The sequence below is a fragment of the Miniopterus natalensis genome, chromosome 12, assembly GCF_054644295.1.
Source record: "Miniopterus natalensis isolate mMinNat1 chromosome 12, mMinNat1.hap1, whole genome shotgun sequence".
In the NCBI taxonomy this organism is placed as follows: Eukaryota; Metazoa; Chordata; class Mammalia; order Chiroptera; family Miniopteridae; genus Miniopterus; species Miniopterus natalensis.
The window spans coordinates 47,721,131-47,741,775 of NC_142092.1; the positions used below are offsets into that span (position 1 = coordinate 47,721,131).

General features: G+C 43.1%; 1 protein-coding gene across 1 annotated transcript in view; it reads left to right on the forward strand.

The window, feature by feature from the left end:
* The window catches only part of LOC107544855 (phospholipid-transporting ATPase FetA-like), a 51,074-nt gene extending 36,611 nt beyond the window's left edge, over positions 1–14,463 (forward strand). The window contains exons 17-27 of the mRNA XM_016222779.2: positions 2,910–3,074; positions 4,927–5,038; positions 6,282–6,387; positions 6,775–6,922; positions 7,465–7,648; positions 9,304–9,527; positions 11,545–11,628; positions 12,704–12,949; positions 13,112–13,250; positions 14,052–14,182; positions 14,281–14,463. Of these exons, the coding sequence (XP_016078265.2) occupies positions 2,910–3,074; positions 4,927–5,038; positions 6,282–6,387; positions 6,775–6,922; positions 7,465–7,648; positions 9,304–9,527; positions 11,545–11,628; positions 12,704–12,949; positions 13,112–13,250; positions 14,052–14,182; positions 14,281–14,463 (1,722 nt within the window). The remainder of the gene's footprint in view (positions 1–2,909; positions 3,075–4,926; positions 5,039–6,281; positions 6,388–6,774; positions 6,923–7,464; positions 7,649–9,303; positions 9,528–11,544; positions 11,629–12,703; positions 12,950–13,111; positions 13,251–14,051; positions 14,183–14,280) is intronic.
* Positions 14,464–20,645: the final 6,182 nt, after the last annotated feature.

Genomic DNA, 20,645 nt, shown 5'->3' on the forward strand with positions numbered 1-20,645 from the left:
ATGATGAGAATGGATTGCTTTTAGGGTATGGAGCGGAAAGCACAAGGCCTGAGCTGTAGGGGACTGTTTGATACCATGCTTTGTTATCTACAGAATTAGAATCCCCAAAGGTACCTCCCCCCTACCTACCCTACTCCACTTCCACCCTCTAGGATTTGAGATATATAGAAAGAGAGTGGCTCCAGTGTGCTGGCACTAGGAAGGAAAACCAGATCCATAGTCTCTGGGGTTTCTACCCTTATACCTAGATATATAGAGGGTTGGGGGAATAGGACAGGGAATAGGATGAGGAAGAGGTAGATCAGAAAAAATGTTTTAAAGAAGAAAGAGATTTGAGAAAATGCTATTTAATTAGGGCACTTTGGCTTGCCTCTATATTAACACATAGTCAGAAGTCAGAGAACAAATGGCCAATAAGCACATGAAAGATGTTTAGTGTCATTGGCCATTAGAGAAATGCAAATCAAAACCATAAGATACTACTTCACATCACTAGGATAGCTAAAATAGCAAAGATAACCAGACAGTAGTAAGTATTGGCAAGGATATAGAGACATTTTAACCTTCATGCATTGTTGATGGGAATGTAAAATGATGTAGCCATTTTGGAGAACAGTCTGGCAGTTCCTGAAAAGGTTAGGCATTGAGTTATTCTGTGACCCAGCAGTTCCACTCCCAGGCATGTTCCCAAGAGGAATGAAAGTATACATCCACACAGAAACTCGTACATGAATGTTCTATGAAACAACCCCAATGCCCAGCAACGGATGGACAAATAAAATGTGGTATATCCATACAATGAATTATTCAGTCACAAAAAGGAATGATGTAGCCCTGGCCGGGTGTGGCTCAGTTGGAGCACCATCCCATCCACCCAAAGGTTGCAGGTTCAATCCCTGGTCAGGGCACATACCTGGGTTCAGATTTGATCCTCCTCTTGGGGCATGTACAGGAGGCAATGTTTCTCTCACATTGATGTCTCTCTCTCTCTCTTTCTCTCTCTGTCTCTCCCTTCCTCCCTCTTTAAAATTAATAAGCATGCTCTGCAATGAGGATTTTTTTTAAAAAAAAGGAATGATGTACTACATGCTACAATGTGGATGAACCTTGAAAACATTTGCTACGTGAAAGAAGCCAGGCACGAGAGGCAACATATTGTATGACTCCATTTATATGAAATGTCCAGAATAGGCAAATCTGTAGAAACAGAAAGTAGGTTAGTGGTTGTCAAGGGCTAGAGAAAAGGGAATGGGAATGACTGCTAATGGATATAGGGTTTCTTGTGGGGGTGATGAAAATGTTCTGGAATTAGATAGTAATGATGGTTGCACAACTTTATGGATAAAATTTTAAAAACAACACCACCAATTATATACTGTAAAAGGCTGAATTTTATGGTATCTACATTATATCTCAAGTGTTTTTCCTTCTAGAACACTGAAGGTTATCTTCTCAGAGAGCATTTCCATAGACTTGCTTAGAAAGGGGGGGGTCATAAAACTGTTTCATATCTTTCAACCTGCTTCCTACTACCAACCTTAACAGAAACCCATAGTAGAGCCTGACTACACCACAATTTGTCAACCACTGATGATAAACCTATGAGTCAAGCTCCAAAAACCCACTCATGCAGAAGCATAGCTCCAGGACCTCTAGGACAGGGATCAGCAAACAGACCATATAAAAATAAGTGGCAGTCAGAATCTGGCCCCAGGGCCCTAGTTTGACCACCAGAAGAGAAAAAAACAAAAGGGATATGTAAGAAATACTGTTGACACAGGCTGCTAAGTTATTTGTTGAAGGATTAAGAATCTGTCAGTGTATTCTTAAGCTTGCCAACTCCTGTTACCAGTATCCTATGCAAAATCAGTTTCTGCCATATCTTTTCCTTCTTAAGAATTCTCTAAGGTCTTCTCTTAGGCTTCTGTTTCATAGCTTCACTGGCCAACACTACAGAGGTTTAAAAAATGGCATTCCCTCCTTACATATACTGCCTTATGTTAATCTCACCCAACAGCTAACATCCAACACTCAGGAGTTAAACAGTGAACTAAGAGCAAAATATCAAGATGATAAATTCCATTTCTCTTTGTTCTTATAATGCCAAAGTGAATTGTTTTGAAGCTCACTAAAACAGTTATGTAGAACTGTTATTCACATGCAATTCTCAATACATAAAATGTGCTTCTAACCCACATTAGGGCAGTTGAATTCTGCCCTAAACAACCCACATTCTCACCTAGCCCTCCTTGTGAGCAGGAATATACTTCTGCAAGATAGCAAGCTATGGTTAGGATATATCTCAGTGGCCAAGAGGCAGAAAGATGCTTGCTCACCCAGAGAGCATTTCAGCAGTGGCCTCACTTAACAGTGCTGAGTCAACCAGCTGGAGACAAATATATAATATGTGTGCTATTTGAGATATCCATTGAATACTTGATGAAGGAAAGCAGAGACAGAAGAAAAAAATGAATGTATACTTGTAAAAAATAGTAATACCTTTCATTATTTTTTATAACAATTCTTTCTTTTTACTCCATTCTCATATTATAGACATCATTAACTTTTCTGTAGGGGCTGAATTACTATCCCAATTTTAGAAGAAAGAAATCTAGAAGGCTTGGTTTTTCCCACGGTCACACAGCAAATTCCCTAATTACAGATAGAAGCTAAAACCTTCTGTCAGAAGTACTCTCATACTTTACCCCAGTTACGCTGGCCCAATCCTTAGGACATTTTGCTGAGAAAGCTCAACCGTTGCTTTCTGGTTAGGCTAGGTACTAGCCGCATGGTAGTAATCATTAATCCCTATTTTGCAGGCAGATGGGGCCTGTGGGGTGAGTCTGCCACTCCTTTGACTCAGCCCTAACCCAGCCCAGGTCCACTCAGTGCATGCACATGTCTTCCAGGAGTTTGCCAGTGAAGGCCTTCGCACCCTTGTTGTGGCCTACCGAGAACTGGACAATTCTTTCTTCCACGACTGGAACAAGAAACATAGTGAAGCCTGCCTGTCTGTGGAGAATCGGGAATATAAAATATCAAGTGTCTATGAAGAGATCGAAAAAGACTTGATGGTTAGTATGAGGAAACGAGGAATAGACTGGGGCATAATGAGGATGGTGGTCAGCAGACTGAGCAAGGGCTCTGACAGGGGCTGCCAGCAAAATCAATAGCTTCAGGCTCTCTCTGGATATTAGACACTGGAATCCAAGCTAATTCAGGCTATCCTGGATCTTTGAAATCCATAAATAGTGAAAAAATGCACTAGTTATAAATTTTGTTTTTCTGGCAATGTTTCTTATCCCAAATCTGCTTACAGAAGCTAAGTGATCTGGGAGAAATCAGGATCTGGATAATGCACAATTAGATAATCCAGGACAGTTGATGGAATACACAAGACAAAATATTCTCTCATTCATTTGACATATTTATTAAGTGCGTCCTCTGTGCCAGGCACTGTTTTAAGCCCTAAGCACATAGCAGTAGACAAAACAGACTAAAAAGTAACATATATAGTATGTTAGATGGAGAAAGTGCTGTGGGAAAAGACAAAGCCAGGAAGAGAGCTGGGGGTATTGGCGTGTGCATGTGTGTTTTGAAGAGGACAAGGCATAGCGGCTTAGTCTTCCCTGTGAAGGACACACCTAAGCAGAGACCTTGAGGTGGCAGTCAAGCAGGTCCTGGGGGATTAGCTTAACAGAAGGAATGGCAAGAACAAAGCCCTGAAACAGGAGTAGGCCTCACTTGTTAATCAAACAGCAAGGCAGCCAGGGTGGCTGGTACAGTGCAAGTAGGAGGAGAGAATGAAAGGACATGAGACAGTAGTAGAGGGTCCTCATAGGCCAATATGAGAACTTATACTGAGATGTGGAAAACCACTGATGAGTTCACCCAGAGAAGCGATGTGATAGCTTTTAAAATGGTCTCTCTGGCTGCCATGTTGAGATTATACTGAAGGGGAGCAAGCACAGACCCAGGGAGACCAATTAGAAGGTAGTTGTAATAGTATAATTGTGAGATGATAATGGCTTGACCGGACAGAAGCAGTGGAAGTGGTGAGGAATGGTCAAGTTCTGTACATTTTTAAAAGGTAGAGCCAACAGAATTTGCTGATGGATTAGATTATAGGATATAAGAAAAAGAAGTTAAGAATGACCCCAAAGTTTTTGACCAGACTGATATAGGCTGGCTCTGCTATAAAAGAAGAAATTACTGATACCAAATGGGAAAATTTAGAGATACCAAAGTTTACAAATCTCCTTCCATAGTCAGTTCTGTGGTTAGTATTTCTAGACTGTCCGTCTAGAGGCCTAACAGAAATTAGTTAGTAGTTTGTCAGTTCCTCAGACTCAGTTCTGGTGCCCATCCCTGTAGTCAGCACTGTTGGGGTGTCATAGAGAGAAAGCACTGTGTTGGACTGAGAAGCTTTTAATCTAGTTATTTCCCTATTCATGGGGAAAAGCCTTGAAAACCTTAGAAGGCTGCAGTAGGTACAAACAAAAGAGATTCACCCAAGCTCTTGTAGGACTGAAAGAAAAACTGGAATGGGCTGTAGGGGATCCTTTATCTGGAACCCACTGCTTTTGGAGATCAAAGCCAGGAAGCATGCTATGAATCAAGGGAGAAGTGAAAGTGTTGAGAAACAGATGGTTTAGAAGTGGCACACACAGCGTCGTGTATTACTTGGGCAAGTCTCTTCCCTCTTTGGTCCCTAATATTCTGTGTTTCCAAATAGGATTTCAGCATGTGGTTGAAAAGCTGCATCTACTGAGAGGTAGAGTGTGCTGAGTTTTATATCATTGGGGTCCTCATGCCAGGACAGAGCCAGCTTACTAAAGAGGATGCTGAAGTGCCAGTGGAATTGCTGGGTAGCACTAAATGCTGTGACTCTCCTTTTTCCTCACTCATTGCTGTCTCTGTTTGAAGCTGATAGGGGCCACAGGCATAGAAGATAAGCTGCAGGATGGAGTACCTCAGACAATCAGAACACTGAACAAAGCCAAAATTAAAATCTGGGTTTTAACTGGAGATAAGCAAGGTAAAGGGGAGTACCGCAGCTCACTGGCCATCCTTCCTGTCTCCGTAGCCATTTCTCCCTTGTCTTTTTTTCTTATCCATTTATTTGAAAAGTACCTTATAACCCAGGTCAAGTCCTTACAGGTTAATTCCATTCCCAGTCATACATACAATTTGCTAACTGTATATTTTATGCCAGATACTGTATTAGGCAGGGAGAACACAGATGCCTGTCATCCAGAGCTCACAAGCTAAAAATTTGAGTTGCCTTTGATTATATCCTCTCTGTTGTCCCAAAGATTTATTCTCCCACCATGTCGCACCGATTCCTCTGAAAATTCCCTTAGCTATGTCACCATCCTAGTTCAGCCTTTGTCCCCTGGTGGCTGAACTTCTGTAAAAACTTCTGAACTGATTTCTTTGTTTCTTGCCCTTATTTATTTCAGTATAGCCCACAAACAACCTAAAACATTCTACTTTTATGATGTTACTCTTCTGCTCAGGTACCTACAGTGACTATATGTGGTAGTTGGACTCCACTGTCTGGCCCTCAACATCTTGATAATGTTGCTGCCTACTACACATTCTTATCTCCATCCTAATGTGACCATTATCTTCAGTATGTCCCAAAACAATCTAATTCCTGCTCTAGGGCTTCTGTTTGGGTTGTTTCACCATTTGAAATGTGGGGGGTTTTCCCCCTTAGACAAGTCTTACTCATCCTCAAATCCTTTTTCCAGGAAAGTTTTTCTGACAATTGCAACTCTCTTCTGAATATTAATATCACTTGCAACCAGGGCTCAGGACTTAATCTAAGAAAAATTTTTTTCTTTAGTATGAATTTATTCTAAATTTCAGATTTCTTGATGTAAAGGAAAGACTGCAACCTAAACATATCTCAGTCTCTCATAAAATCCAGCATAGAAATGTGTACGATTTCTATTCAAGGAAATGCATCCTGATTGCCTAGAGAAGTGGATACAAACTGGAATTGCTTTAAGAAACAGGGAAAGGCTTTGTAGAGAAGGCTAAACCAGAATGATCCTACTTAATCGATAAATAACTCACAAGTCTGTACCAAGTAGACAGTCTGCTGTGGATGTTTGAATATGGTCTCCACTGACTCATGAAAAATACACTTTGCATCCATGGCAAATATGGACAAATGGGCTCTGCAGCCCACTGTTAGTGTCTGTGTAGCTGTATACTGTGAAAGCACCCTGTTCTAGCCAAAATGCGACCTGTGGGCTCCCCCTTCCCTGCAGAAACTGCTGTGAACATTGCCTATGCCTGTAACATACTTGAGGATGAAATGGATGGGCTGTTTATCATCCAAGGCAAGGATGAGCAGACCGTTCAGCAAGAACTCAGGTACAGATGAGAGAGCTGCCACAGCCCACCCCTGGACACAAGATCCCACCCGCCTCTTCACCAGATATGACCCCCACACTACCAGAAGGAATAGAGAAGAAATGGAGGAGGGGGAAAAAACCACAAAAATATTTGAGAGAATTTTGTGAATAAGCATTAGAGTTCAAGAGGTTGGAGTGTGGGGGTGGGGAGGTGGAGAAGTGTGGTGTGTGGATGGTCAGGGACCTAAGGCAGTGGCAGGTCTCAGGAGGCAGTCAAATCGGAGGTCCTAGCTGGTGTTTTTCAGAGGCTCTGTATCCACCTTGCCCACTTTCACTCTGGGGCACATTTTCCTTCCTAAGTTCTGGGGCTTCAGGTCAGACACTAACCACTACTCTTGGTTTTCAGGTCAGCAATGCACCAGATGAAACCCGAGTCTCTACTGGAATCAGACCCAATAAACAGTTACCTTGCCACGAAGCACAAAATGTCCTTGAAGATACCTGAGGAGGTGCCCAATGGCAACTATGGCTTGATCATCAATGGCTACAGTCTGGTGGGCAACACAGAGCTACAACTCTGTTCTCTTCTTCCAAGGAACTTTTTTCCTAGATCCAGCCCACTTCAGGGAAATTTCAAGACCCCTGAGTCACCCTATTCCCTCTCCTTTCAGGTGCCCTTGCCTGACAAACACCTTTCCCAAGCCTTCTCTAGGCAGGAATAATTAGGAAAGAGAAGCCAAGAGCATATTCCTTCCTTATCCAAATTCTTCACTACTGATGTGACCTGTCACTTAGGGGAAGAGGGGAAGTGAGCAGAACCACGTCCTCCAAAAGGAAACTTGGCCTTATCACCCAGTCAGCTGATTAGACCCAGTGAGAGACCCTGACCGGTTTCCCATTGGAGGCTGGGTCAGATGTGAGGATGCCTAGAACTGGCATGGCGGTTTGGCCTCCCTTGGGGGTAGAGTACCTTGGGAATAGTTGTGCCTGACTTCTGTAATACAGGAGAGTATGGGGGGCGAGGGGGGCCTAGGAAGGTCCTGTCCTGAGAACCTTTTTGGGAAGCCTGAAGTGTGGGTGTGTTCTGGTGCTGCAGGCCTGTGCTCTAGAAGGGAACCTGGAGTTGGAACTGCTACGAACAGCATGCATGTGCAAAGGGGTGATCTGCTGCCGGATGACACCCCTTCAGAAGGCCCAGGTGGTAGAGCTGGTGAAGAAGTACAAGAAGGTGGTGACACTGGCCATCGGGGATGGAGCCAATGATGTCTCCATGATCAAAGGCATGTGAGGGGTGGTGGGCAGTAGCCCCAGGCATGGGCTTGCCCTTTCCTTCCTCTATGGGCAGAACTGATCTGGGTGACACTCTTACTGGCTCACATTACTTCATATCATATATTATACATTGATACTGTTTTTCACCTACATTCATGCTCCTCTATACCTGCATTTCCCATTTATTTACACATGCATATATCAGCCCATACCCACAGGTATGCACACACATTTAGATTCATTCACTTAACACTCACACACACAGCTCCCATAAGAACCCGTGCATATATACACAACAACAGGCTGTGCTACTACCACACCTTCTTTCTGAGATAGCATCAAAGCCCATAGAAGGGACCCTGGGGCGGGAGTCATAATCTGTTCCTTTTTTGAAAGCTGTAGGCCTGAGCAGAGTTAGGCTGAAGACAGGGCAGCCCAACTAGGGAATTAGCTGTGAGGCCCAATGCGGGGATCTTTTCCTCCCTAAGGCAGTGTTCTAGAGACCTTGCCCTGACTCCCCTGGCTGGAGGAGAAGAGCAGACTCACGGGTGCTTCAGACCAATAGAAGCAAATGGTGAAAACTGGTTTTAATTTCAGCTGAATGTTGTTAGCCTCCAGCAACTTGTAGTTCTGTGAGATACAGACAACATCTCAAGGTCCTCCAGCCAGAGGAGTCAGGGCAAGCCTCTCTCCATACAGGAAACACTAGCAGATATTCCACCTCAATACTAGGAAGTGTTATTTCTATCTTCCCCAGTTTCTAGAACTTTTTTGCTTTTTAGGGCCTTAGAGGTTTCATTTATTCCATTAAGCAATGCAATAGGTATGTGCCAGAAAAATCAATGAATTTGGCCAGCACTACAACAGACTAAGTTTTAGGAACTTAAGTGTTATCTTCTATCAAGTGTAATCCTTGCTTTATCTAGAAAAAGTCACCTTAGACCTCCTGAAGAACACTAACAAAGTAATACATCACTTATTCCTCCCAACAATTGGATTTTAGCTCCTTAGAAAAACTTAAATATTGTGTTAGATTGGCATCTATCCTGCATTTTTAAAAAATGTTTTTATTGATTTTTAGAGAGAGAGAAAGGCAGAGGGAGAGAGAAAAACATCTATGAAAGTCAAACATCAATGCATGCCTCCTGCATGCCCCCTACTGACGATCAAGCCTACAACCTGGGGACATGCCCTGACTGAGAATCAAACCAGGGACCTCTTGGTGCGTGGGCTGATGTTCAATCCACTGAGCTGCACCAGATGGGCCATCCTGCATTTTTAGTTAATTTAAGTGGCTTTAAGAGATATGAAGAAATTTTTATCTCAGCATCTGGAGAGTAAGACAGAGCCCATATGGCTATAGTAGGTGCAAAAGCCATTCAGGATAGCTTTCCAGAACTAGACATGCCAGACATTCTTGAGCAGCAGCATCCAAAACGAAGCAAGGATGATGGAGCTGTTTTCTGACTTGTGAGGGAGGGGCAATCCACTAAGGGGAAAAGGCTCCACTAAGTGCCATTTTGAGATGGGCCTAACAGTGTTTCCAAATGTAAAATAAGGGATTTGTACGGCATCCGTATTTGTACGGATTTGTACACTTTACAGGCTGGGGGCCCAGCAAACAAGATCTGTGGCTGAGAAGCTTCTGGGGTTTCTTTTGCAGCTGCCCACATTGGGGTCGGCATCAGTGGCCCAGAAGGAATGCAGGCCATGCTCAATAGCGACTTTGCCTTCTCCCAGTTCCAGTATCTTCAGCGTCTACTCTTGGTCCATGGCCGCTGGTCCTATAATCGCATGTGCAAGTTTCTCAGCTACTTCTTTTACAAAAACTTTGCCTTCACTCTGGTGCACTTCTGGTATTCCTTCTACAGTGGGTTCTCTGCACAGGTAGGAGGTCAGGTGGCATTTCCCACTTTGGTCAACTGGGTCTTTTCTAGTCACCCCACTTCAGCCAACTCAGACTCTTTTTCTCCTCTAGAGACCAAATGTATGACATGCTGCCACCCATCTGTAAAACTCCTCACCATGTTTATCCCATCTCCTAACCCTACACTTAACCTTAGATTTCCAAACCTTAACTTATCTGGCCTGGCTCTGACTTGGCCTTAACTCCTTCAGAACTTTCCCATAAGATATTTTCACTTTTTCCCTGACATAGAGACAATAGAGTTTCCAGACATATGTAATGGGGATTTTTCTTTCTTCCTTCTATTTTTTTAAGCATCCAAAGTAGTCTTTATGGAACAGGCTAAGCCTCAAGGAGCCTCTGGGTCTTGCTAGACAGGCTGGTTATGGTGTTCACTTATAGCCATACTTGGAAACACAGTTTCCTTTATTTCTCCTTCCCCAACCCCAACACCGCCACCACCACCAGCACCCCGAAAACACACGCTATTGTTGTTCTAATAAATTTTTTTCAAACTATAAGAGAAAGTTTATTTAGAGAGTCTCAGAGGTAAAAGAAGTGAGCTGTAGAAGAAATGGGTTCAGGAACAAGTTACAGAGGCAAAAGAAGGGCTCTTGGAGCACCTGGGGGGAAGGGGGTGTGGAAAAGCTTGGGAGTGCTCCATAGAGAGAGCCCCACTGGGTCCTCCATCCTGAGGACTTTTATTTGAAGTCTTACAGGGAGAATCTCTATAAAATATTCATCAGCTTTCCAGGTGTGCCTCCTCAGGGTCGTAGTCTCCATTGATTGGTCAGCACCAGAGGCTGGGGGGGGGTGGTCATTAGTCAATGCAGGTGGTCCTGATGTCAGCCATGGCTACAATTACTCCGTCTGGCTTTGCTGCTTTTCTGGGTCTGAAGCTGAAACACAGCTGAAGGCTAGATGTCATCTCCAGGAGTTAACAGTTAAGGGAATGGTTGTGCAAGGGCTTGTAATTTTGACCATTGCTAGGCACCCAGGGCTTTCTGCCCTGGTGACCCTCTGCCCCTGGCCTATTGTTTTTACTCAGCTCATGCCTAACTGCCTACTACAGGTCATGGTGGGTAGTCACACCCCAGACCTATAACTTCTTTAATGAAAGGTTTCTAAGCAAGCTCTGTCTATTGTTCTTGTGCATCTAGGTCTGCTCTAATGAATTAATTCCACATTTGAATATGAAATCTCCCTCTAGGTAGTGGGGAGAGGTGACACCTGGATTTCGACATTCCACAAGCTGTTCCTTTTCCTATGAGAAATTTTTCAGGGGTCTCTCAAAGAGAAATAACCTCAGGAACAATTCTCTTGGGAGATCCCCACTACCTCTGTTGCCTTAAGCTCCACAAGAAAAGGACTGACAGCAGACAGTAGTAGACTTGTATACCCACAGTGTCTAACAAAGCAGGTCTGGGTTGTGGGATGTATAGGTGTGTGTATGTATGTGTTGCTGCTGACCTCCTGTGACTATAAGGAAAGGAGCCCTCTCTCAGCCCTAGGATGGAGCACCTAGATAGGGAAGGGTCATTAGGCCTATCCTGCTTGCCAGTGTTAAAAAGTGTCCAGTGTTATAGAAGCTACTGAATGCCATAAAGCAGATAAAGAAAAAAGACCAGAAGCTTACATGCCTGGGAGTGCAGAGGTATAGTTAGCATCCCCAGGTACCCACTCTGGGTCCTTCCTGTGCAGGGAGGGGCAGTGCAAGTCATGGTAGGGTTAGTCCAAATCAGCCTTGTAAGGTTGGCCACAAACAAACTTGATTTGATACAGCCTTGTCTCAGCCTGGTAGCCAGAGTTCTAAATAGAGTAGGACCAAATACAAACTAGAGTCAGCCTTCTCAGTCAAATTTCTGAAATTCAAATGCTACTCTTAAGTTAGTGTAGTGATGGGTAGGGGGAGGTTAAGGGGCTCTCTTGGACCTGGGAGGTGGAGCTGGGACTTTGGAGAAGAGCAGAATCTAAGAAATCTCCTTGGTATTCTTCCAGACAGTTTATGATACCTGGTTTATCACTTTCTACAACCTGGTCTACACCTGCCTCCCCATCCTGGGTTTGAGTCTGTTTGACCAGGTAAGACTAGCAGCAAGCCTTGGTCAGGACTGAAGCCTCTGAGCCTTTGAGGAGTATTCCCAAAAGTGAAGAAGCCAGAAAGAGCTGAGGTCTACAAAGTCAAGTGTAAATGGAATAATTTCTAGAGCAAGGAAGGGAGCTCATCACTTAGAGAGGTATCATGGGGGAAAGTAAAGAATCTTCCTCCACATAGCATAATCATCAGTTTTAGAAATCCAAGTTTTCTTGGGACCATTTTATCTTTGTAGAGAGAAACATGGAAATTGTGCTGTATAGTAAATTGAGTATGTACAAAAGTAGTAAAAGGAAATAGAGTCATTGGGGCAGGACTAGGTAAAGCAAGGGGCTTCAAGAAAGGAAAGACCCATCCATAGATAAGGAGATAAGCCAATGCAGGGAGGCCTAGTTGAGGGTTCTTGAAGGCCAAGCTTGGGAGTATGGGTATGACACCTTTGAATTATAGGGAGTTACCCCAGAGGAGCCATCTGTCCCTGTCAGAAACTTCCTGGGCATTGGGGGGTCCTGCTGCCCTACCTTTCCCTCCTCTTCTACCCCAACCTCCAGTCCTGGGCACATGGAATAGAAAAGGAGTCTCCAAAGAGGAATAAAGTAGCAGAAAGGGGACATCATGGGAATGGGAGGAGCATCACAGAACATGGATACCTCTAAGCAACTCACTGGTCCCCATTGACTTCCCCCTCTCCTCCAACTGGAGCACTTAAAACTAGGGACTCATATCCCAACTGCCTTTCCCACCCCAAGATCCAATCCTCCCTTCTAGCTGCCCCAATCCTAATTGCCTCCTTTCTGATAGTCCCCAATCCTTGTTGCCTCTAGGTCCTTCCCACCATCTTGACCTTCTCCTAGTTTTCTTCCACTACCTAGATCCTTGCCTAGAAAGTAGGACTTCAAGAACTATCTGTGGTCACTGATCTGTTCACCGGTTCCATTTCTCAAGTAATCCATGAGGAAGGTCCTAGGCAGCCTGGCAGCAGACTCAGTGTGGGGAGAAGCCTCTATTCTGATGGAGATGGGACCTTCCTGAGCCTTCCTCCTTACCTTCTGGTGTTTCCAGGATGTGAATGAAACATGGAGCCTACGCTTCCCAGAGCTGTATGAGCCAGGCCAGCACAACCTCTATTTCAACAAGAGGGAATTTGTGAAGTGTTTAGTGCATGGGATCTACAGTTCCTTCGTGCTGTTCTTTATACCCATGGGAACCATTCTCAACTCAGTGCGCAGTGATGGGAAGGAAATCTCTGACTACCAGGCCTTCTCCCTGATGGTGCAGACCTCCTTGCTTTGGGTGGTCACAATGCAGGTGTGGACAGTAGTGGTGGGGTAAGGGGATTGGATGAGGAGACTGTTTGGAAGAGAGCGAGGGAAGGTGGGAAGGGAGAATCCTCTATTACAGAATTGGAGAAGGGAGACGGCTGATAGGTCCCAGGTTATAGAATATTGTACATAAGAGGGTGTTTTACAGATCGCCCTGCAGACAACCTACTGGACACTTATAAACCACTTCTTCACCTGGGGTAGCCTGGGTTTCTACTTTTGCATCTTGTTCTTCCTGCACAGTGATGGCTTGTGCCTAATGTTCCCCAACATCTTCCAATTCCTAGGTAAGGCTTTGTTCAGGATGCGACAAGGGGTTGGGAGGCAGGGGTGGGAAGTGTGAACTAAGTATATTTGCTTAATAAATGTTTACTGAGAAGCTATTACTATGTACTAGGCTCTGTGGAGATAGATGGGAATAAGACATGGTCTTTGCCCTAAAAGGACTCAAAATCTAGCTAGGGGAAATATTTTACCTTATAGAGTTTTAAGATATTTTCAAGCTTCTTAACCTAATTTGATCTTTACAAGCATCCCCTGGGTCAGTGAGGGCAAGAATTATTAGCACCATTTTAGAGACTGGAGGTTTTTAAAATTTAAATGACTCAAATCTAGGTTTCCTGGTTCCCAGTCCAATATCCTTGCCACCATGGCACCCTGCGTATTGTCTCCCATATTAATTTCCCTGTCTCTCTCTCCACTCCGATGAAGACAAAATACAGAGGGAGCAAATACATAGATGTAGCTGGCGCCCACCTCTCCTCAAGCCATTCCTTTCCCCCTCCAAAGTCCTCTGTCCCATTTTTGTGTCCAGTCCAATGCCCTCGATTCCTATAACCAACCCCCACCTCTCCTGCCCTGCCCGGCCTTTAGAGGGAGACAAAGGCATGTGAATTCACAGTGGTAGGGCCTCAGTGTAAAGGACCTCACTGCAATTCTTTTGCATTTATATCATTTCCCAGCAGGCTAAACTGTCTCCAAATCAGTAACTTCCTTCTTTGGACTGCAGAGGTATCTAAGTTCTTGCTGACAGCCCCCTTCCTCTAGGCTTTGGTTCAGCCTTTCCCCTTCTGGCTCATTGTTTACAGGTGTGGTAAAGAACACTGTGACTGTGCCACAACTATGGCTAAGTGTTGTCCTCAGCCTGGTCCTCTGTATGTTGCCTGCCATTGGGTACCAGTTTCTCAAACCACTATTATGTCCCTTCAATGTGGATAAGGTGAGTGGAACAGGGAATCTATTGAGATATAATTAAATCATGACCGTCTTTACCTTTGCCTCTGGATAAAAACCCTGTTCCTCCTGCTCTGGCTATAGGTTATTGACACAATTCATGGCATGAAACATCCGCTGCCACTCCCAGTCCTGAAGAAAACGAAAAATACAGGCGCTCGACGTTCTGCCTACGCATTCTCCCACAAACAGGGCTTTGGGCCCCTCATCACTTCTGGCAAGTTTATGAAGTCCAAGTGGCCCAAGAAAAAACAGCTGCTCTCGTAAAAAGTAGAGGCCTTTAGGAAAACCCCAAAGGATTCAGTCATTGCTCTTCCTCCCTTGTTTTTACCTAACTTAGTAATGAGGGCTTAGAGTCCCTGGGAAAACAGCATAAACCTGCTCTTCCACTCTCACTTCAGGGGCTCAGCCTCTGAATTCCCTAGAAGGCTGTGCCCAGGTAAGGCAAGGAAAGGTAAAGAAAGAGCTCCCAGATAAATGTTACAGCATTTCAAGAAAAAGTGACTTTAGGCCTCCCTTCTACCAACCCTTCTAAGGTTTAGTCCAGACAAGCAAATGTGGAAGTAGTGGGTAAAGAGGGGCAGTGTGGGGAAGGGAAAAGAAAATGGAACCTAAGAACCTTACTCTGGGCCCCATTTTCCATGCCCAGAGCAACCCTTAACCTTGCTAGAGCCCCACACAAACATAGTCCCATTCAGGTTCCCTTCTCAGGTTTATCTGGGGGATTCAGGATGAGTCTTTTGCTGGCCTTGGGTAGCAAAAGGAGGAGACATCTGTGAAAAGCTGGTCATAAGAAGCTGAAGAAGAGTATCTGGACCAAAAAATAAAAAAAATTTTTTAAATGGAGGTGGTTCTTGCCTTAAAGACAGCTCAGAATTTTGCCTTCTTTCCTTCTTTTTGATGCCTTTGACCCAAAAACTGATACCTTTTCGGGCCTCAAGACTGGGAGGAGGAGGCTGCAGGGGATTAAATCTTTTCTTGAGGGGACATAACCATAATTGGTGAGCATTTGTTTTCATTCCATAAAATTATTTTAAGAAGAAATTGTATGTACTTTGGAAACTGTTTGTAAAAAGTAATAGAGTAATAAATTGCTTATTTTGGAGTGGAGATATTTGTATGGTCTGTTGGGGCCCCAGGGACAATAATATAGTACAAGCAATATCGTTGAACCACCCTTCCTCTTCAAATTCCCTTACCCCCTTTTCTTTCCTTTTTTAAACTCCATGCCACTTTTCTGCCCTCGCTGCTAGACTCTATCTTGACCTCAGTATCACCCCATTGTTTAACCATATAGCCCTATCCTTTTAGCACACCTTAAATATTGATTCCCAAAGCTCAGTACTAGGTTCTCTGCTCATGCTTCTCTGTACACTTTTCCTGAGTGACTTCATCCAAACTCATAGATTCATTTACCAACAAAAAGATTCTCAATTCTCTCTCTGTTCAAGATCTCTCTTCTGAAATCCAGATCCATTTATTAAACTGACTCCGAGACCCTTCACTTAGTTGAGTCTCAGGAAACTCACACTCAACCTACCAACCTGTAATTATCATTTTCCCCAAAAATTTCATCCCAGGATGCCACTGCCATCATTCCAGCCACCCAAGGCAGAATAATGGGAATCATCCTATAGTCTTCCTCTAGTCTGATGTCTAATAAGTCATCAAGTAATGTAAATTCTGCATCTTTATTATGTCTTGTTTTCAGTTCCCTCCATTATTATTACCATTGCCCTTGTTCAGACTTTGATGATCTCTCACCTGGATTACTGCATAAAAATCTCCCAACTCATCTTCCTGGCTTTCTCATATCCAAAGCATCACCAGAATAATCTGTCTGAAAGGCAGACTTGATCTTTGTTAAGCCTCTGCGTTGCATCCTTTAAGGGCTTCCCATATCTTCTGGATCAAGTTAAAATTTGGACAGTTTATTATGGGGCCCTCTCTAACCTTGTCTTTCACTACTCCCCCTTCTGCATTCAGTCCAAGCATGCTATTTCTGGCCTTCATGTCATCAAACATGCTTTTCTCATATCCCAAAATGCTTTCCCTCCCTTCTTCATCTAGCAAACTCCTCATCACCCTTCAAAACTCAGAATAGTTGGAACTAGATGGAGGTGGTGATTGAACAACACTTGTACTAAATGCCACTGAATTGTTTGCTTTAAAAGGGTTAACTTTATGTTATGTGAATTTCCCCTAGATTTTTTTTAATTTAAAAAATATATGTCTTTATTGATTTCAGAGAGAGGAAGGAGGAAGGAGGGGTATGAAAAACAAGTTTGCAACTCTTAATCATCTCACCCACCTTGAGAAAAGGGCCAGACATTCAGACATTAGAAAGATCTTTAGACAGAATTGCTAGCGTGGTTTGAGTGACTCACCCCTGTCCCAGTTCAATTGAAGTTGAGAGGGTTTTAAGGTAATTACTTGGAGAGATTGATATGATTAATGTGTTTGGGGGACTCAGAGAACTCATACCTGACTTACAACTGGAAAATCTAAAAAGCAAGATGATAATTATCTGTTCTCTGGCAGAGCAAGACAAGGTGGCTGTGGTGATATTGGCCTATCCTCCCATTGTTTTTCAAGACAAGGGATGCATGGGTGCTCCCTCCCCATAGACCAGATATGGGCCACATAAGAGATCTAGTAGGGTTTCTTTATCTTGTCAAAGATAGCATCTGAAGGGTTGAGGAGGCCTCAGCAGAAAAAACTTGAGATATGCTGTTAAATGCCTACAAATTTCTAATTAGATAGAAGGTTGCCTGAGGGGGGGATTTATTGCCTGTAGGGGCATGGGGTAAATTTTCTATATTTTGATTTTGAGGTGGTTGCATGGGTGTATACATTTGTCAAAACTTATCAAACTGTACACTTAAAATCTGTGCATTTTATTGTATGTTAATTATATTTCAATAAAATTGATTTTTTAAATGCCTAGAGATTTCTAAAGGAGTTGTAAGTGACCAACTAAAGGAAATAAATTCACCCACATTAAAGTAACTAGTTACAGGAGAAATCTCCACTAACAGGGAGTGAATCTCTGAAAAACCTCCAAAAGGGCTCCTTGAGAAAGAATCAGCTCTAGATACCTGCCAAGCACTAATATTAGTTTATGATACTATTAGTTGAATAAGAACCTTCCTCATCTCTTCTCTCTCCACCATGCTCAAACCCTGGAGAAAGAGGGTTAGCAAGCTGGGGACAGGAGAAGAGATAAGTGAGAAAAGATAGACATCTAAGAGCCACCCCCATTTCCCACTCAACATGGCCATTTACAATAGGGCCAAGCTGAGAAATAGGAAAAACCTTAATTTTTATTTTATATTTTTAAATCTAATAATGGTTCCACAGAAGACTGTATGTATGTATGTATGTATGTATGTATGTATTTATTTATTTTTGTTAATCCTCACCGGAGGATATTTTTTCCATTGATTTTTAAAAATATATATCTTTATTGATTTCAGAGAAAAAGGGAGAGGGAGAGAGAGAGATAGAAACACCAATGATGAGAGAGTCATTGATCGTCTGCAGCCCACAACCTGGGCATGTGCCCTGATCAGGAATTGAACCCCGATCTCCTGGATCCTAGGTCGATGCTCAACTGCTGAGCCACACCAGGCTAGGCTCCATTAATTTTTAGAGTGGAAGGGAGGGAGAGAGGAGAGAAAGAGATCAATTGGTTGCCTCCTGCACTCGCCCAGACCGGGGCAGGGTATGGAACCTGCAACCCAGGCACGTGCCCTTGACTGGGAATTGAACCTGAGACCCTTTGGTGCGTGGGCTGACGGTCTAACCATCGAGCCACACTGGCCAGGGTGAAAAGCCTTAATTTTTTTGTTGTTGTTCAAAATATTACAGATGTCCCCTTTTTCCCTCATTTACCCCTTCCAGCCCATACCCACTCCCCTCCCAAGGTCTTCACCACACTACTGTCTGTGTCCATGGGTTATGCATATATGTATATAAATTCTTTGGTTCACCTGCACCATTTTCTTTAAGAACCTGTGGGAGGAAATAACCTTATTTATCACTGCCAGAAACAGGAAAACAAGGGAGCAATGTCCTAGCCCCAACATTTCCCTGCACTTCTAGCCCCAAATCTTCTAAGGTATGTGCAAAGAGTTTTGGAGAAGACTCGCCATTTGGAGGCTCCTGGGAGTCATCCTAGACAATTTGCTCTCCTCTACCCACCCAACCCCACCCCCAATGATGCATTATTAAAGTCTCATAGATTCTACACCCTAAATCTCTCTTGAATCTATCTCCTCTTATCTAACCCCTCAGCCACTGCCCTAATTCAGACCCTCTCACTTATCATAATTACCACAGAGTCTCCTAACTGGTCTCTTTACCTTCTAATTTAATATTCACACTCCAACCAGAGTGAGATTTCCAAAGTGCAAATCTGTTCAAATACTGGTAATAATGCAAAATGTTTCTGCCCATGACAATGCAAATGATTCCTGTTCTCAGTGATGCAAATTAATTTTGCCTGGTAGAGAATATACATTTTTAGAAGTAAAATCCTCATTTGAACTGACTTTAGTATCTTACTGGTCCCCTCATTAATTAGTTAGTTTAATATATGTTTATTTTATATTTGTATAAGACTCACCATTTTTACCTTTTTGGAAATTATCCCTTGACACAAGTAACAGGAAGTAACCCACACTCGCTGAATAAGACTGTATGACTGGATAGAAGGCTGTGTCATCAACCCAGGGCAGAAATCAAGCTGGGCATCAGTAAGAAGAGGAACCAGCTGCTGGAAGGCCCCAAGAACTGGGGGACCTGTCTTTTTGTGTCTTGACTTGCTCCTCTCTATGCAATAGATTGATTCTTTTCAGCAAATTGGTTTTCTTTGCTGGCCATTTGGTAAGTAAAAGATAGTCATGCACAATTTTCAAATTTCCATTTTAAGTCTAACCATGAGTAAGGGTGTAGTTCTCTCTCCCCCAATTCCAAATTCTCAAGGAAGGGATTCTAACTGGCCTACTTTGGGATAAGTCCCCACCCTGGACTATTTATACAAACATATGGCTTTTCATTGGTCCCCCTGCTGGCAGTCCAAGCCCTCTCCACCCTCAGAACTTTATTTTTCTTTTTTTTTTTTAGATTTTTAAAAAATTTATCTTTATTGTTCAAAGTATTACAAATGTCCCCCTTTATCCCCCATTGATCCCCTGCACCCCTCCCCCCAGGCCTTCACCACATTATTGTCTGTGTCCATGTATTCTACATATATGCATATAAGTTCTTAGGTTAATCTCTGCCCAGCCACCCACCCCCACTTTCCCTCTGAGATTCATCAGTCTGTTCCATGCTTCTATGTCTCTGGATCTATTTTGTTCAACAGTTTATTTTGTTCATTAGATTCCATATATGAGTAAGATCATGTGATACTTGTCTTTCTCTAACTGGCTTATTTCTCTTAGCATAATACTCTCCAGGTCCCATCATGCTGTCTCAAAGGGTAAGGAATCCTCCTTTTTTATAGCTACATAGTGTTCCATGGTGTAAATGTCCAAGAAGATGCTTGATACTATTTCAACTTTCTTTAACTTGTAGAGATTTGTTTTGTGTCCTAACATGTGGTCTGTCTTTGAGAATGTCCCATGTGCACTTGAGAATGCCTATTCTGCAGCTTTGGGGTGAAATGTTCTGTAAATATCAATTAAATACATCTGATCTAGTGTGTCACTTAGAGTCACTGTTTCCTTGTTGATTTTTTTGTCTGGAAGACCTATCCAGTAAAGTCAGTGGGGTGTTAAAGTCCCCTACTGTGACTGTATTGCTCTCGATCTCTCCTTTAAAGTCCTCCAGAAGTTTTGGGGGTTTTTTCCTGGACTGTGAGTCTTCTGAGGTAGGTCTCTTGTAGCCAGCATATATTTGGGTCTTCTTTTCTTATTCATTCAGCTACCCTATGTGCTTTGACTGGAGCATTTAATCCATTTATGTTTAAGGTTATTATTGGTAGGTACTTATCTATTGCCATTTTATTTCTTTATACTTAAGTTTCTGTTTCTATTTCAAATTCTTATTACAGAGTCCCTTTAACATTTCTTGCAATGCTGGTTTGGTGGTGATAAACTCCTTTAGCCTTTTTTTTGTCTGGGAAGGTCTTTATTTTACCACCTATTTTGAATGATAGCCTTGCTGGATAGAGTAGTTTTGGTTTCAGATCCTTGTTTTGCATTACCTTGAATACTACATGCCATTCCCTTCTGGCCTGTAGAGTGTCTGGTGAGAAATCAGCTGACAGCCTTATGGGAGCTTCTTTGTAGGTAACAGCTTGCTTTTCTCTTGCTGCCTCTAAGATTCTCTCTTTGTCTTGGATTTTTGGCATTTTAATTATGATGTGCCTGGGCGTGGGCCCCTTTGGGTTCTTCTTGCTTAGTACTGTCTGTGCCTCTTGAACTTTTGTGACTTTTTCCTTC